Source organism: Myotis lucifugus, unplaced genomic scaffold (assembly GCF_000147115.1).
Source record: "Myotis lucifugus unplaced genomic scaffold, Myoluc2.0 scaffold_57, whole genome shotgun sequence".
In the NCBI taxonomy this organism is placed as follows: domain Eukaryota; kingdom Metazoa; phylum Chordata; class Mammalia; order Chiroptera; family Vespertilionidae; genus Myotis; species Myotis lucifugus.
In genome coordinates this window covers 6,420,130-6,438,716 of record NW_005871105.1, presented here as the reverse complement: position 1 = coordinate 6,438,716, position 18,587 = coordinate 6,420,130, and the positions used below count along the sequence as shown (strand labels likewise).

The window sequence follows — 18,587 nt, the reverse complement described above, 5'->3', positions numbered from 1 at the left end:
CACATCGTGATGCGAATAGAAGGAAGAGCCCTTAGAAACGCCTTGGCCCCTCTGCTTGGGCGTTTGGAAGTCTGCCCCTGGTCAAGTTCAGAGCCTCCACCAGCGTTTTCCATCGGTGTCTGCCCAATGGCCTTGTTGGGAGGCAGAACTTCCCCAGTCTTGTCGTGATGAAAAATAAGCTACTTTACACGCTTATTTTTGTCTAAAGGACTTGTATGGGTTCCGAGATGTAGAGCTCAGTGACAGGAAGGGAAGGGGAACGTCAGGGGAGGGTGTTTTCAGTGCCTCGATTATTAGACTTTTGTGTTGTGTGCGTGGGAATTATCCCCCCACCTCTTTCTCATTCTCTGCAGACTTCACTGCTTTATTTGATTCCAGATCTTGATCATTTTGGTTAGTTATGTTTGTTTTTTTAATATGTTCTGAAACCATTACCCCGTTTCTGTGCCCTATTCCCTGGATTTCTATTGAACAGCCTAGCACAGTGATTCCCAAAGTGGGCGCTACCGCCCCCTTGTGGGCGCTGCAGCGATCCAAGGGGGCGGTGATGGCCACAGGTGCATTTGTTTTAACTTTTTTTGTATTACCTTTCTATTCTGAGTTCAATAAATAGTTTCATAATTTCAAACTTTAATGTTTCTAATTTACACCTTTCTTTACTATATTTTACGAAAAAGGTAGAAACATTAATACGTATATCTTTCTGTTTAATTGCTATTAAAATTTAAAAAAAATTAATTTCCAGGGGGCGCTAAGTAATATTTTTTCTGGAAAGGGGGCGGTAGGCCAAATAAGGTTGGGAACCACTGGCCTAGCAGATAGTGAAAATATTTATTTTATAAACTTCTCCCTCTAATTCATTTTCACCAGAGAGTCCCACGGACTGGCTGGGTATACAGAAATGTCGAGAGGCCAGAGAGCGTATCGGATCACATGTACAGGATGGCAGTTATGGCCCTGGTGACCAAAGATGATCATCTGAACAAAGACAGGTAAGCTGTGAATGTTGGCGCCTGGCAGGCAGGGTCTCTGCTCTATGATGATGCACCACTTTTCATGACTGAGGCCTGTGTCAAATTCTTGTAGGTTCGTTTCTACAGGGGAAGAAATTATTTGAGGCGACCCATACAGGTTCAGGATGGGGGTGGGGGTGGACTGTGTGTGCTGATTGCTTCCATTGTTAATTGCACTCTGGGTTTTTTCCTGGCCAGTGAAAGAGCCTGCCTTGGCTGGTGTGGCTCAGTTGGTTAGCGTCGTCCTGTGAACCCAGAGGTTGCAGGTTCAATCCCTATGCAAGAGGCAGCCGATCAATGTTTCATTCTCATATCAATGTTTCCCTCTCTCTCTACCTCTCCCTTCCTCTCTCTCTAAAAATCAATTAAAATATTAAAAGAAAAAAAAAGACTGATAACTTCAGGTTATAAAGCTAGATGATCTGGTTATAGCATTTACTTACTGATACAAAATTCAGAAACAATCATTTCTCCTGTAAACTAGTTAGATGGCAAAATGAGGACCTTCATAGAAAAACGAATAGAGTTGGGCAGGTCTGAGTTCAAATCCAGTGACCAGATTGATGTTATCAAGCTTTTAAAATGATATTTGAAAAACCAGACATTTCTAAAAAAAAATAGGCTATTTCCTCTGCACTCTCATGTATTGTGTTGAATATTACTAAGCAGTTTTTTTTAAGTATATATTTTTATTGATTTCAGAGAGGAAGGGAGAGAGAGAGAAACATAAATGATGAGAGAGAATCATTGATCGGCTGCTTCCTGCATGCCCCACACTGGGGATCAAGCCCACAACCCGGGCATGGGCCCTGACCGGGAATCGAACCGTGACCTTCTGGTTCATAGGTTGACCCTCAACCACTGAGCTACACAGGCTGGGCTTAACAAGCAGTTTTGATTCAAAGCTGTTGAAGGTTTTCATAATATAGTTACTGTAGAAAATACTGCATTGAAATACTCTCTGAGGGTGGAGAAAGAAAAGTATATTATGTAACTTGGAAACAGTATAGAAAAGGAGTTTGTAGCAAATATGCTTCTGTGTAATTATCCGCCATTTCTCGCCTGGTCAGATGTGTACGCCTAGCCCTGGTTCACGATATGGCAGAGTGCATCGTTGGGGACATAGCACCAGCAGATAACATCCCCAAAGAAGAAAAACATAGGCGAGAAGAGGTCAGTGTTGGCTGTTGACTCCACAAGAGACCACCAGCAGAGCCTGTCGCTGAAGCACAGCTAAGTCTTAGACCCGTTGGAGCAAGGGAATGCGCCACCTCCGCTGGTCTCAGTGTTCAGGAAGGGCAGGGGATCGTCAGGGGAGGGTGTTTTCAGTGGTAGAGCCTGGGCTGAGCATGCTTAAATGGATCTCACAAGAAGGGCAGCTAGTTGAGGCTGCAGACTGCACAAAGTTTAGGGCATAATAGCCTTGGGTTGGTGGGACTAATGAGGCAAAATCTTAAAGACACTCTTGAAGAATAAGCCATTAGTGCTTGCTTTGAATTGGATAGTTTATAGTTTTAGCTTCCAGAAGCAAGGATTTCCCTGGAGTAGGAGCCAGTTGGTTTCTGGTTGCTCTCAACCTTGTTTAACACAAGAACAGGAAAGTATGCCTGCTCCCAGCCTTGTTTAGCACAGGGACAGCAAACTATTGGTTTCCATTCTCATTAGTATGTGGACATAGGTAGCATGGCTTTCATTGGGACAGTGGAAATAGCTGGAACTTGAAGGAATTATCCATGCGAGTTAAGCTCTTTGGAGAGAAGTTCTATAAATTACAAGTATAATCATTTTTATAATTGTTCGTTGTATTTTAAGTTAGTCCTTTAGTGGTCAGAAGTAAAGAAATATTTGTATTAGTAAGAAATGAACAACATCAATAAAATAGGAAATCAGTATCAGGCTATAAACCCAGAGGCCAGGGCCAAAGAGGAAGACATATTTACAGTAGAGGCCACAACATCCAAGGGGGATTTTAATGCTGAATGGCTGGTTCTCAGTTCAGGGATCATTGCAAGCTACTTGTACTGTAGGCCAGAAATCCTAAACTGCTAAGTGGACAAGCCCTTTATCAAGATGGTTTAACCGGGCAGGTGGCCTGAGCTAGCTGTTCTCAGAGCTGAGGGGCGACAAACCTAGCCAATAGCATTTTTGCCTCTACAGGCAGAAAAGCCATAAAGAATCCCAATTTAGGAATTCCAACGTATTCTAAATTATGGGAACGAGAGGAATAGTGTAAGGAATATTCTTCTTGCCAAAATATGGGTGTAGAATACAGGCTCAGCATCACCACAGCCTATAGAAAGGGTGGAAGCTAAGGAAATGTTTCTCCATAGTTTATAGACTGTCATTGTGAGGTGATCACTTTCTAAGGTATAGATGTCTCTAATCACTGTGTTGTACACCTGAAACTAATATCATATTGTATGTCAGCTATGACTGAAAAATACATTTTAAAAAATAATATTAAAAATTCTTAACACGTTAAGTGCCTAGCCTGTTTTGTCTTCCGGACAGAAAGTATAGTGTCAGTCACCAGTGATTGACATGTTGCTTAACATGTTAAAAAAAAAAAATTCCTAGGTTGATTGACAGAAATGATTTAAACTGAAAGGAATTAGCCCTCAACCAGAGGATGTTGAGAAATGACTTATAACATAGAGAAAAAGAAGGGGAAAATAGAGAAAAAGAAGGGGAAAACCTCCTCGATTATACAGCTCATTTCAGGATATATGGTAGTTTTATTCAAGGGTATATCTTTAAGGGTACATCTGGACATTGTGGACAAGAAATCATGTACTGAAATACCAGAGGGTAACCAAAGACCTTGAATGACATAGAAAGGAGAAAAGACAGGCCGTCCCTGTGCAGGTACACAGGGACTTGGAGGCTTACTCCATAGGGGAGCAGGTCAGAACCTTCTGGAGAAAAAGCACGTCCATAGGAAGGATCTCCAGCTACTGGAGATGGGAGGAGACTTACTTCTGTCCTGACTAGCTGAGTCCTGGCCTCCGTGGGGGGCACAGAGTAGACCTGAACCATCAGAGGGAGTGGTGCTGTCCTCCTGGACTCCGTATCCTGGCAATTATGGGAAACCTCATTAAACCTCCTGTCTGCTGCCCACTCCTTCTGATTCACAGCAGAGTGAATACCATAATCAGAAGGGACAAGGGAAGCATCTTAGAGAACCACAAGTTCTTGGGCAAGAAGCCAAAGGCCTAGAGAACACTGATATTCCATTGCCTCTTCCTGCTGCTGGCAAGGATTTGGGAACAGAGAGAAGGGTCTGGGAGATGAGCCATTCTTCATGCAGATGGTACTCATGAATAAGAGGTGGATGTCGGAACCAGGCATTAAGATAATTAAGTGAGGGTTTCTTGGCTCGAGGTGGATTGCACATGATGAGATGCAGGGAGCATCCTTTGCCCAGAGGCTCGCCAACTGCATCAGGAAGGCTTTAAACCAAAGGAGGAGGGAGGAAAAGTACTTGATAAGCCTGGAGGCTGACTGTTTTTGAAGGACAGCAAGTATTTGGATGGAAGGGAGGATGAGGGCGTAGAAGAGAAAATGTAGGGGCCAAAAGCAATACTTGTAGTCTGACCCCTTCCTACCAGGACAAAACATACTTTATATTATAACCCACGTTGGTGGAGGGCACCGTCAAGAACTAGGGAGATGGAACATGAGGCTTGAGTACATCAGTGGCAGGTTATATTCCTTTGTAAAGGCAAAAACTTACTGAGACAGGAGAAGAGCCACGGTATATATGTATCTTCAAGGGTTAAAGTTGTTAAAGAACTGAGGTTAAAAGAAGAACCACCCTAGCTGATTTGGCTCAGTGGATAGAGCTTTGGCCTGCAGGCTGAAGGGTCCTGTGTTCAATTCCAGTCAAGGGCGCGTGCCCGGGTTGCAGGCTTGATCCCCAGTAGGGGGCGTGCAGGAGGCAGCCAATCAATGATTTCTCTCTCATTATTGATGTTTCTCTCTCTCCCTCTCCCTCTCTGAAACCAATAAAAATATTAAAAAGAAAAAAAGAGAAGAAACAAACTGTATTATGCGAGTGAACGTGACAAGATGGAGAAATGAGAAATATAGTGAACTTTTTATACAGTGCTTAGTATGTACCAGATAATAAAGACTTTATATATATAAACTATTTAAACCACACAACCATCCTTTCAGGTAGGTACCATTGCTAACTTCAATTCACAGATGACAAACCTGAAGGACAAAGAGTTTAAGTAACTTGCTCAGGTTTCCACAGCGAATAAATGGCCACCTGGTTTCAAACCCCATCTGGACTGATAGTTTGTAGTCGGCTGCGGCACTGTTCAGCGTCACCAATGAGTGTGCATGGTGAATGATGCTCTCGTGCTAGTCACGAAACTGACACAGATGTTTGCTGAAAGCTTCATTCAGCTCAGAACTTGAGGCAGAATCTTGATGGGGAATTATTTCTAAATCTGTGTGTGAACAAGGCTAATAGGTGGGAAGTGGGAATGGCAGGGCTCGCCATCAGGAAGGGAAAGGCCGGCGCCTTCAGCCACGTAACCTGGACTTTTGTGGAGTTGGTTTCCGAGGGTTATTGAAAATGGTGGGCATGATTCTGTGGCATAGGCTGCCAAACAAGGAATATCGACTACCTAAGAGGCCTCGAGATGTGCACTTCTGCTTGTATAGTAACAAATGATATGGGTTTAGAACCATTGCTCAATTTCAGGAAGAGAGTAATATATTGTTTATCTGTTTTGTTTTTTAATAGCATGGCGATTTCAGTCTATAGGTAGTTCATTAATGAGTCAGTAATTGGATGTGATCTCCAAAAAGCCAGTTCAGTCCTAGGCTGCATTTATAGAAATACAGTGTCTAGCATGAGGCTGAGGCTCCATTCTGTTCCACTTTGGTCAGATCACACATCAGTAACTGCATTTAGTGCTGGGTCATAACCTTAAATGGACACAACTGCCCTCGTTGTAAGCTGTAAATATTGTCCAGTATTCTGCTGCCCCTTTGAGGCTATGTGTGAGAGTTTGAGACCAGTACTTGGCTTTATAGAGGAGTTGAAATGTGAACATGATTAAAATAATGGTTTGATGTTTCAGGAAGCTATGAAGCGGCTAACCCAGCTTCTCTCAAAGGATCTCGGAAAGGAGCTCTATGAACTCTGGGAAGTAAGTGCATATGGTGGGTTGCGTGGTGCCTGGGAGCCTGGCGCGGGTGGTATTGGTTACGAGGCCCAACAGGGTTTCTTTAGCCAGAATAGTCCCTTCTTCCGAAGTATGTACTTGCAAGCGAACTTTTGGAACACTTTGAGTCAGGGAATAATGGAGTGGAGTTGTGTTGCATTTCATACATTAAAAAAAATGGCTGCTGAGTTTATGAAACCAATTCCTTGTATTATCTCTTAAGGAGGAAAGACCTCAGGATTTGAAAACCTTTTACAAAAATTCCTACTCTTGTGACTCCTAATTATTGTAAATATGGTGGCAGTATCTGTTATTTTCTTAGTTAGCCATCAACAACTGGCTAAAGAAAGCTACCTGCCAAATTTACTTAACTACAATAGTAGTTTACAAATGAAGGTGCTACAACAGTCACTTAGCAAGACTTTGGATTTGGGAAACTGTAAAACACCGAGCGTTAAATGATCCCATAATCCCCAAACCAGTAACAGTTGTATGATCTTGTAAAAGTCATTGGTTGATTTAGTTACGCTTGTTAGAGAAGATCTCAGGACAGGGACAGTGGCCGGCCTGGGATGTGACAAGCCTCCTTTAGAATTGTTGCTGCCAGGCCAACCAACACCTACAAAGACGGCAGTGGTTAAATTTCTTTATTGGAGATGCTGTGGGATATTGATGACTGATGTGGAGAAGAGATGTGAGCTTGTCTACTTTTTGACATGAAGTTCATCTTTACGTGCTATGAAAGGGATGGGGAACTCGTTTTTTAGGTGTTTTGTGTGTGTGTGTGTGTGTGTGTGTGTGTGTGTGTGTGTGTGTTGGGTGTTTTTTGTTTTTTAATAAGGGCCAGAGGAGAAAAATGAAGACCATATGAATAAATAGCAACACATTTTTCAGACAGAATTATAGAAATTTATTTCTAGAAAATATTACTCCAGGCTCTTAAACTCTCCTTACCCAGTCAGCACAACCCTGCGAATGAAGAGCTGCTCCAGCTCAGTAGGGTGGTCACAGGGGCCCAGAGGTACAGACTGAGAATACACGTTAAGAATCCGTGTTTATTGGTTTGTTAGCAAAGAGGGTGAGTGTGTATGTGGGCTTCATATCAGCTCCAGGGAGGCTCCTTCCTTGCCTCTCCCTTGCTTCTGGTGAAGCCTCCGCTGGCTTTGGCACCCCTTACCCTGTAGACACACTGCTCCAATCTCTGCCTCCACAGTCAGGTGGTGTTCTCCCTGTGTCTGTATGAGTATCCACCGGAAGTCCCCTCTTCTGAGAAGGACACCAGTCATTGCATTAGGGTCCATCCTAATCCAACATTTAATTATATCTGCAAAGACCCTATTTCCAAATAGGCATAGATTCCAGAAAGGCACGCATTTTGGGGGAATATTATTCAAGCCGGTATACAAACTCATAATAACTTAAGCATTTTTATAATTCATGTCCAATATTATCAGTACATGGACTTCAATATCAGATTTCTATGTTCAAACACTGGCCCCTCTGTTTAGTAGCTATGTGATCTTGGACAACCTATTGAACCTCTTTGTTCCTTAATTTCCTCATCAATAAAATGGCAATAATAATAGTACACCTATCTTATAGGATCATATGGCAATCAAATTGATAAGTATAAAGCATTTAGAATATTGCCTGATACATAGTAAGCTCTATTTTTCTTCTGTTTCCATCCCATATGTTCTGATTTTGGATTAAGAAAATATAGTCATTCTGTACCCCGGGAACTTAAAATAGTACTAATAGGAAATGACAGTTAATTGATTTCTGCAGCTATTCACACTATAAATAGCTGTCAGCCCAGAGTCACATCTGTTTAAAGCAGTTAAACATCCTTGATTATAATTTATCTTTTACCATAAAATGTGAAATCAAATTTTAGCAAGTCAAGAGAAAACATTTTCTTTCTCAAAGTATCACAGAAAGGAGCCTACCCCACAGCCTGCATTTTGCTTTGGAGAAATATCCCTGGTTGGAAAGTGAAATCGAACAATGCCAGTACCATTATTTTTTGAGAGAAAACCCAGTGATGTACATTTTGAAAATAAATATGTATTTTCCTCACAATTTGTTATAAAATATGTTATTTCCTAATGGTTTTGTAATCTTTTTTCCCACTTTCAACTGAGAAAAATCCTGGACTGCTGTGCTTCGAGTACTCAATTTATTTTTATTAAGTAATGAACTTAAATTTATTAAGTATAAATATATAACTGTAAACAAACATTTAAATTAAGTGTAACTATTTCTAAGTGCCTTTGAAATAAAACAAAAATATATTGGTTTTATATTAAAATTATTTCTCTGTACAATTTTAAGCTCTATGAAAATTCAAATAGCTGTCTTAAAAGAATAAGGCATTTAACAAAAACTAAGAAACCATCAGTGATTCCCATCACATTATCTTGCCAAGCAAGCATGACAGGTTCATTATGGAACACATCTGGGGTGGAATTACAAATGAGAACTTGGCAGGGAAGTCAGTGGGAGCACTGTGGTGTTAATAGAATGATTCTATGTAGTATTAATTGGGACTTGTGTTTGTGTGGCATGTGTCATGCTAAGAAACAGACCTCCTGTAGCCTGTTTCAGGGGTGCACTGAGGAGGGAGGGACCATTGGGAGGAGGAAAGGTAAAATACTCCGTGTCCACTTCCTTCACCACCTCCCTGCCACACACGCCATGAAGAATTCACAGATCCTGACTGGAGCGAGTCATAACCGGGACAGACTGAAGTCCTCCCTATTTAGAAAGCAAGGACAGCCTGGCCAGCCTGGCTCAGTGGTTGCGCATCAACCTATGAACCAGGAGGTCACGGTTTCATTCTCCGTCAGGGCACATGCCCAGGTTGCGGGCTCGATCCCCAGTAGGGGGCGTGCAGGAGGCAACCGATCGATGATTCTCATCATTGATGTTTCTATCTCTCCCTCTCACTTTGTCTCTGAAATCAATAAGTATGTTTTTTTAAAAGAAAGCAAGGTCCGATGTTCCAAGTATAAAGTGCTAACCAAAATTAAATGAGAAAGCTAGAAATTTCCTTGAAGGAAAAGGAAACCCAACATTAAATGGAGAGAAATAATTTGAGAAGCATGAGATGAAATATTAGCTTGAAGTTAAAAAAGACCTATACCACTCAGGTGGATTAAAACATTGGTCACCAACTGTTGGCCCGCAGACCACTGGTGGTCCGTGAGGTCCAAAAGGTTAGCGACCTCTGGATTAAAGAATAATGAGGTTGAAATGGAGACAAGGTACTTAACAGGAAGAAAAATGCTTAGAGTGTCAATATGAACAAATGGGACTTCCAAGGCTTGCATCTGGTGGATGGAACACATGGCAGTGTAAGCTCACCCTTCTGGCGTGGAGTGGTGATGCTGGCTGTGAAATTACAGGGGACGCAACTCTGAAGGCTTTGTATAAGGTGGAGATGTGGCCAGTTCAGAACGTGCTTTTACTAGTAGCTGTGACTGCTTTCAGGTACTAGAATCAGAATTTTCCTGGATTACCCTGTCGTGAGCCCTAATCATGCTGCTCTAATTGTCCCTTTCTTAGGAGTATGAGACCCAATCTAGCGCGGAGGCCAAATTTGTGAAGCAGCTGGACCAATGTGAGATGATTCTTCAGGCATCTGAATATGAAGACCTGGAGAACAAACCTGGGAGACTGCAGGACTTCTATGACTCCACAGCAGGTACGCAGTGCTATTTCCAATAAGCATCGTCGCCGTTTGGCTTCCTCCTAGTGCCATAAGTGACACTAAGCCAGTGAATCCACTGTTGTGACCCTCTTCTGACCTTTCTGTGTGGAGCATCTCAAGGGAAAGTGGTGGGATCACCGGGAGAGCTGGCCTGGGGCGGGAGAGCATTGCCCCCTGGAGTCCGAGCTGCATGCCCCTGGGCAGTCTCCTGACCTCGCCGTCTCCTCTCTGAGAAATGGGCATCATCATACTTGCCCTACCGAGGTCATAGGTCGGTTTTGAGATTCAGGAGAGATGATGCATGTGAAAGTGCATTATGATCTCTAAGTGCTTCATGGGTATAAGGTCATGTGGAGGTGGAGGTAGGAATAGAGATGTAACACAAGAAAGCCCCAAATGGCTGAAGTCACCATACCGGTGTCCTCATAGCACAGGCCTGCGGTCAAACTGCTTGGGTTTGAATCCTGATTCTGCCCATAAAATCTGTGACCTCCAGTAAATTCCTTCACCTAGCTCTGGGCCTTAGTTTCCTTCTTGTGAAAGTACAGATAATGACAGAAGTTACTTTTCAGGGTTGTTTGAGGATACAGTGGGTTAGTTCATGTGAAGTGCTTAGAATAATACCTGGCAGGAACCCTCAGCCATCTTCCTTTTGAACCAGTTTCCAGAGTGGGGAGCCAAGTTTCCTGGATTAGTGATGGCTAGTGTGACGGCCGGAGTTCCTGTCTCTCCCTGGAGTAACACTCCACCTCCCCCCGGGAGCGCTTCAGGCTCAGCCAGCCCCCACCTGAGAGTAGTTCGGAAGAGCCTTTCTGGGACCTCGCAGGACCCTCCTGTGGCCCCACCAAGGAGATGAGGCTCCCAGATCGCAGACTACGTCCGAAATAGGATTGCACTGAAATGAAGTTGATTGGATTTTCCTTCTCTCTTCCAGCCCACTAGGTCTGCGCTGGCCTGGCCCTCATTATTTCTGTATCGGGCCGTTGTTATGACCGCCTAACTGAGCCGGCTAGGCTCGCCATTCATCCTGAGGGTTTGCTTTTATAACTGTGGCTTTCCTCTTCCTCAAAAATAAAATCCTGACACTTTTGAGCGGCCTAAGGCCACTCGCCTCTCTGGTTTCCTTCCCTAAACCTCCGTCAGGGTTAAGTGTTCCCTTCTTTCTGCTGATCTGCACTGGTCCAGAGCTCACCATGGTGCTCACTGCCTGACCTGCAGTCTCCTAATGATGCTCCTGCTGGGGTCTCTTCCCAAACCCACACTTGCTCACCCACCCTAGCAGGTGTGTGAGGGCTAACGCCAGCTTTGTCTCATATGATGTAGGCGATGCTCAAAAATGTTTGACTTCAGTTAAATAGAATAATGTTGTAAACCGGGGGTCAGCAAACTGTGGCCCATGGGCCAGATTGGCCCACTGTACTTGTTTGTGTAACGTTTTATTGAAACAACCACACTCATTCTTTATGTATTGTTTATACTGCTTTTGTGCTACAACAGCAGAGTTGAGTAATTTGCAAGATAGTCATGTAAGTTCACAAAGCCTAAAATATTTAATATCTGTCTCTTTACGGAAAAGGGTTGCCAGCTGTGTGTTGTTGTTTTTTTTAAAATATATTGTTATTGATTTCAGAGAGGAAGGGAGAGAGATAGAGATAGAAACATCAATGATGAGAGAGAATCATTGATTGGCTGCCTCCTGCGCGTCCCCCACTGCGGGGGATCGAGCCCACAACCTGGGCATGTGCCCTTGGCCAGAATTGAACCTGGGACCCTTTAGCCTGCAGGCCGACGCTCTATCCACTGAGCCAAACGGGCTAGGGCGTGCCAGCTGTGTTTTAAGCAATGATTGGGTTCTAGGATAGCATATTTACCAATAATGTCACTAAAATATAAGTAAGTCATGTTTATGTGGTGCTTTGCATTTTAACATTATCTTCCATTGACACATTCTCAATGAAAAACAAAAAATGAAATACGAAAATACTAGTGAAATAAAAATGTGGGAACTGGAAGGTCACCTAGCTTACCCTCCCTATTTTACTGAGGAAGAAACGTGAGCCTGGAAAGAGGGTGACATGCCCATAACTGAGCAGAGAGTGAACTTCACTGCACTGAGCTCCTCCTGAGTTTCCCTGTGGCTCCTCATTCAGAGGCTGCCTGGTGACGTGCCTCCTAGCTCCTGTCTAGTCGACAGTTTTTGCCTGATTCTCATCCTTAAGAGCGGTGACATCTGGGGTGACGGAGAATAAGCTCCAGGTGGTCCCTTCGGCCCTGCTCCAAACCAGAAGGAAGGATCTGGAATTGTGTTCTGCATTGGAGTAAAACATGGAGCCAAGCCCCTGACAAAGCCTGGGCTCAAGCTGGAGAGACCGGTGTATTCTCTCATCTTTCTCCGTCTTCTTGCCTTGCAGGAAAATTCCATCACCCAGAGATAGTCCAGCTGGTTTCTGAACTCGAGGCAGAAAGAAACGCTAACATTGCTGCTGCTGCTGCTGCTGCTGCCACCGCCGGCGAGGCGCACTCCTGAGTTCTCTATGTAGTTGCAGTCCTGTAACCAATGTTTTATTTTCCCATTGAATGTATTGTGTTTGCCACTGTTGGTCTGTTAATTTCCCCAGATGTGAGTCTGTTTATTTTCAACTGCCTGGACTCCAGCAAGAAACATGATACAATTTGGGCCATAAAAGAAGCCTCGGAACAGGATGTGGCCGTGAAAATGCATGGATGAAGACTTGACGGGGTGTGGGGGGGAGGTGTCTTTTTATGAACTAAATAAATACATTTTAAAACCCTAAACTTTGGAATATTTATTGGAGGTTTTAAATCTACTGAATTTATATCCTATGTTCCCGAGGGCCAGATTCATTGAACGATAGGACATTTAATTATGATTGCTTTTAAGAACAGGTTTTTCAACCGACTTAGTGATAAGGATCTAGGAAAAAGAATGTATTATAATGCCTTCTCTGCTCAGGTGAAATGCTGCTTTATTCAGGTGATCACTCTCCGGAACCAGATGTTTATTTTTTATTTTTTAATATATTTTATTGATTTTTTACAGAGAGGAAGGGAGAGGGATAGAGAGTTAGAAACATCGATGAGAGAGAAACATTGATCAGCTGCCTCCTGCACACTTCCCACTGGGGATGTGCCCACAACCAAGGTACATGCCCTTAACTGGAATCAAACCTGGGACCTTTCAGTCCGCAGGCTGATGCTCTATCCACTGAGCCAAACCAGTCAGGGCCGGAACCAGATGTTTAATTCCACCGTGACCTGCTTTAGGCCTCTGACCATGGATTTGTAAACCTGCTAACAGGTTCTGACCCTTCCCCCAGTTCTGTTTGTCACTTGGAGAATAAATTGGGGTATGCAATTCCACATGCTACTTGTCTTCCTCGGTGTATTGTTTCTTGTCTGATTTACAGATGTGCAGACTTCGATTATAGGAATGTTTACCAAGTGAGAAATAGGTAATAAGAAGAGGATTGCCGGGGTCACTGGGCCTCATGTAGGGAACACGGCAGACCTGTTTCTGCCCCTCATTTCTTTCAGGATAAGTAGTCTGCCCGCTGGCCTGGCTCAAGCATTGAATGGTGAGGAAGGGAAGGCAACTTGGTGCAGACCTGCTCAATATTTTGCACTGAGAGATTTTGGTGTGGAACATGATGCCTGTCCCTTTAATTTAAATGTCAGTTTCTATTTGAAGAAAGCCTTTTCAGCTGGCACGGTGAGCAATCTAGGCAGCGTTTCTTTGGAAACTCTTTGCAGTCTCCATGGATACCCAGTCTGCGGGAAGCAAGGTGCATGATCTCTTCAGAGGCAGCACACGCGTGTGCACATAGCGAGCTGCTCTGCGTGGAAAAGAGCAACGCTGCTTTGCATCCAAATGCTGCTGCGTTATAACAGTTTTTAAAAGGAGGTAAATGATGGGAAACCAGCAGTGTGCTTATTATTGGAGATGCAGTTTGTAGGGAAACAGAACCACATCTATTAGTATTTTAGAGTGTATTCTCCTGGCACAAGAAAACTCCAGATAAGGTTCAAATATTTATGACCAGGAGATTTCCTGTGGCCCTTGAGTATTATTTGCGATGTTTTGCCTGCTATATTTTATTGTAAATTCACAGAGAGACTTTGGAACCCTCTACTTGTCACTTAATCATCTCAGTTTCCATTTACCTACCAAGTGAGGTCTCACACAGTCCCAAGCCTTCCTCACTGAGGTAATGTGTTTAAAAACAATGAAAATATAATGGTGCTATAAATAAAATATAAGAACAAAATTAAGGTCAATTTTTTAAAAAGCTGTTGAATTCACCAGCCAATGTCTACAAATATTTGAGCATTATCCCTTAAAAAATGTAGTTTTCGCCCTAACCGGTTTGGCTCAGTGGATAGAGCGTCGGCCTGAGGACTGAAGGGTCCCAGGTTCGATTCTGGTCAAGGGCACGTACCTTGGTTGCGGGCACATCCCCAGTAGGAGGTGGGCAGGAGGCAGCTGGTAGATGTTTCTCTTTCATCGATGTTTCTAACTCTCTATTGCTCTCCCTTCCTCTCTATAAAAAATCAATAAAATATATATATATATTTTAAAAATGTAGTTTTCACCTAGCTGGTGCAGCTCAGCATTTGAGCATCAACCCAGGAACCAAGAGGTCACCAGTTCAATTCCCGGGTTGCGGGCTCAATCCAAGTAGGGCGCATGCAGGAGGCAGCCAATCGCTGTTTCTCATTGATGTTTCTGTCTCTCTTTCTAAAAATAAAAAATATTTTTTAAAATGTATTTTTCTTGGGAGATACCTGCTACTTGCCTGGAATTGGTTTTCTGAATAACAAACCCTGTGATTATCATGTGGAGTAAATACTATTCTTGGCCTGAACTGTTGGTTCACAAACCGGCCGCCATACATAGAGAGCAAGAAGAGACCGAAGAAAGAGGCAGAACACTCCCAGTGGTTCTCAACCTTCTGGCCCTCTAAATACAGTTCCTCATGTTGTGACCCAACCATAAAATTATTTTCGTTGCTACTTCATAACTGTAACTTTGCTACTGTTATGAATCATAATGTAAATATCTGATATGCAGGATGGTTAGGCGACCCCTGTGAAAGGTCATTCAACCGCCAAAGGGGTCGCGACCCACAGGTTGAGAACCTCTGTGAGTCTACCAGCCGTGGGCAAACTACGGCCCGTGGGCCGGATCCGGCCAGTTTGAAATGAATAAAACTAAAAAAAAAAAAAAAAGACCGTACCCTTTTATGTAATGATGTTTACTTTGAATTTATATTAGTTCACACAAACACTCCATCCATGCTTTTGTTCTGGCCCTCTGGTCCAGTTTAAGAACCCTTTGTGGCCCTCGAGTCAAAAAGTTTGGCCACCCCTGGATAGGGGCAGGTTAACGTGCAAGGGAACTGGGATATGGGACTTGTCTGGGGTGGCCACAAGGTGAGTAAATCGCTGCACCTGCCAGCATTACTATTCTTGCCCTTTGGGGCCATTATTAAGTAAAATAAGGGTTACTTGAACACAAGCCCTGCATCTGACCATTCAGACAGCTACTAAGTGACTACTGGGTGGGGAGCATATACAATGTGCAGACACCAGACAAAGGACTGATTCTCGTCTCTGGCATGACGGAGAGGGATGGCTTGAGATTTCGTGATGCTGCTTAGAATGATGTGCAATTTAAAACTTGTGAATTGTTTATTTCTGGAATTTTTCATTTAATACTGTTGGACCGAGGTTGACTGAGGGTAACAGACTGCAGAAAGGGAAGCGGGGGATAAGGAAGACTACCGTACATTGTTTGTTGTGGTATCATTTTGTATAGACATGGTCCTGACCAGATGTCATTTTGATTTGTTACTCAAAGGCCACGTTCATTGTGGCAAATGCCTTAGCACTTGTGGAACACGACTACTGCCACTGCGTGTGAACTTGCACTTGCAAAGTGAGGGCGAAACAGGCAGCTCTTGAGTGAGCAGGCAATACAGCAATAAAACCTCTAGCCCAAGACTACCTACCTACCAGCAAATGTCTTGATTATTCTAATCATTGATGTGGCTTGTTCATGCACATCCTATGACGAAATAAAAGACAACTCATGTTATGGTCCTTATATCACTCCCAGATATTAGAGTGAATAATTTTTTAAAAGCTTTGCAATTAATAGAGGTGACAAGAATATAGCTTTTGCCAAAACCGGTTTGGCTCAGTGGATAGAGCGTCGGCCTGCGGACTGAGAGGTCCCAGGTTCGATTCCGGTCAAGGGCATGTAGCTGGGTTGCGGGCACATCCCCAGTGGGAGATGTGCAGGAGGCAGCTGATCGATGTTTCTCTCTCATCGATGTTTCTAACTCTCTATCTCTCTCCCTTCCTCTCTGTAAAAAATCAATAAAATATATTTAAAAAAAAAAAAAGAATATAGCTTTTACCAAACTGATGAAATGAAGAATGATTTAAATAGCTAAATATATTTGCAGCTTTGTGGCATCAACATTAACTTTCTTAATTCTTTTTCTTTTTTAAAAAACATATTTTTCTTGATTTCAGAGAGGAAATGAGAGAGGGAGAGAGAGCTAGAAACATCAGTGATGAGAGAGAATCATTGATTAGCTGCCTCCTACACGCCCCACACCTGGGATCGAGCCCAAAACCCGGGCATGTGTCCTGACCAGGAATCGAACTGTGACCTTCTGGTTCATGGGTCAGTGCTCAACCACTGAGCCATGCTGGCTGGGCTTGAGTATTTTTCTACCCAATTTTGATACTGTGCTTTCAGATTGTAAGGCTGGGACTACTGTGTGCAAAAATAGTTTGGTGAATGAAGATACTTGTTTACTAGTACATACGCGCCATAATTGCTTTTTTTATATTACAATGCGGTGTACTGAATGTGGTAAAAAATAAATAAATAAAGGTGATGAGGTTACAAAAAAATGACCATTTCAAATGCACTAGGCAACTGCAGATTCGGCACAGAGCTGAGTACCCACATGCAGTGGACGAGTAACATGGTCAGAAGCCAGTGGGGCAGGGCTCAGCTTCAGCCAACAGGCTGGAAGGAGAAATTAGGGCGAGCAGCAATGCACTTACTGGCAGGACTTCTTTGTCCACATTCATCCACTCTGGTTCAAGTTTATAGACCTATACCTGTCTCTGCTATGGGTCCAGGACTCAGAGATCATGTGGCCCTGAGCCAGCTTGATTTTCAGTTAGGTACACAGACTGCCCTGCTCCATTAATCAGAATTGAATTTCACAGACTGGCTTTATTTCACATGCCCACTTCTACTTAATAAATTTTAGAAATGAACAGTGAACATACTAACTATATATAGGCTACATATATTACATGGATTATATGCTATATCCTCTATAATAATAAAAGTGTAATATGCTAATAAGACAAGACGTCCTTCCAAAGTCCTTCCGGATGACCTTCCAGGCAAAGCTGGGGCTGCAAGGGCCAAGCCCCTTGCATGAATTTTGTACATCGGGCCTCTGGTTTATAATAAAAGCCTAATATGCTAAGTATCTGGTTGTCTGTCCAACCAATCAAAGCGTAACATGCTAATGATATGCTAAGGTCGCTCAACCACTCACTATGACATGCACTGACCACCAGGGGGCAGACAGTCAACTGGTCAACCAGTCGCTATGACGTGCACTGACCACCAGGGGACAGATGCTCCAACTGCTGGGGTCCGGCTGATCAGGACTGAGAGAGATGGGCCAGACAAGCACTGGAGCCCTCCCTCAGTCCCTCCCCAGCTGGCCAACCTCCCATATCTCTCCCTGGCCCTGACTGTGCACTGGTGGGGTCCCTCGAACTGGCCTGCACTCTCTCCCAATCCAGAACCCCTCGGGGGATGTTGGAGAGCTGGTTTCGGCCTGATACCGCAGGCCAGGCCGAAGGACCCCACTGGTGCATGATTCATGGACTAAGCCTCTAGTATTTATATATGTATCTAAATTGTGATTTTACTTTAGTTAGTAGGTCTAGTTTATGTGCATTTTTAAAATGTAAGTATAGGGTATATCTCTGCTACCTAGTAACACATGTTATGTCCCATTTAGAAGGAAAGAGAAGCATATGATGTGGAAGGTAAAAGTTACTGCGGAAATCTGATTGCATTAAATGATGCTTTTTTCATTCACGTGACCAATTTTACAAACTGGAAGGAGTCTGCACTTTTTCTTTTTTTCTTTCTTCTTCTTTTTTTTTTAAGAGACAGACTGGAAGAGAGAGGGACAGAGAGGAATATCGATGTGAGAGAAATCGATTGGTTGCCTCCTGCACATGCCCTGACCAGAACCCAGGCCCGAGACCAGAATTGAACACAAGACCCTTCGGTCCATAGGCAGAGTCTCTATCCCTGAGACAAATAGGCTAGGGCGTCTCTCCCATTTTCTAGCTACTGTATTCCTTTTGCAGATACCCTTATATATTTAGCAGTTTACCTGAGTTAACTACTACTCTTTGTAGATTAGAGAGACTTTTAGAATTGAAGTTTTAGCATCCTAAAGTAGCTAAGATTATAATTACTTACCTATCTCTTTCCATGTTCACCGGATAGCAGAAGTTGATTTAAACTAGCATCTGTAGAATTATTGCGATCACCTTTTAAGGTCATCGATATCCCTGACGACTTAAAGAAATTAAGAACTCAAAGTA

General features: G+C 43.3%; 1 protein-coding gene across 1 annotated transcript; it reads left to right on the top strand.

Moving 5' to 3' along the window:
* Window positions 1–870: 870 nt before the first annotated feature.
* Window positions 871–12,701, top strand: HDDC2 (HD domain containing 2). Its single transcript, XM_023754194.1, has 5 exons — window positions 871–992; window positions 2,084–2,186; window positions 6,110–6,178; window positions 9,761–9,899; window positions 12,317–12,701. Exons 1-5 carry the CDS (start codon window positions 934–936, stop codon window positions 12,430–12,432), a joined length of 486 nt encoding a protein of 161 aa, XP_023609962.1. The 5' UTR covers window positions 871–933; the 3' UTR covers window positions 12,433–12,701.
* The last annotated feature ends 5,886 nt before the right edge of the window (window positions 12,702–18,587 follow it).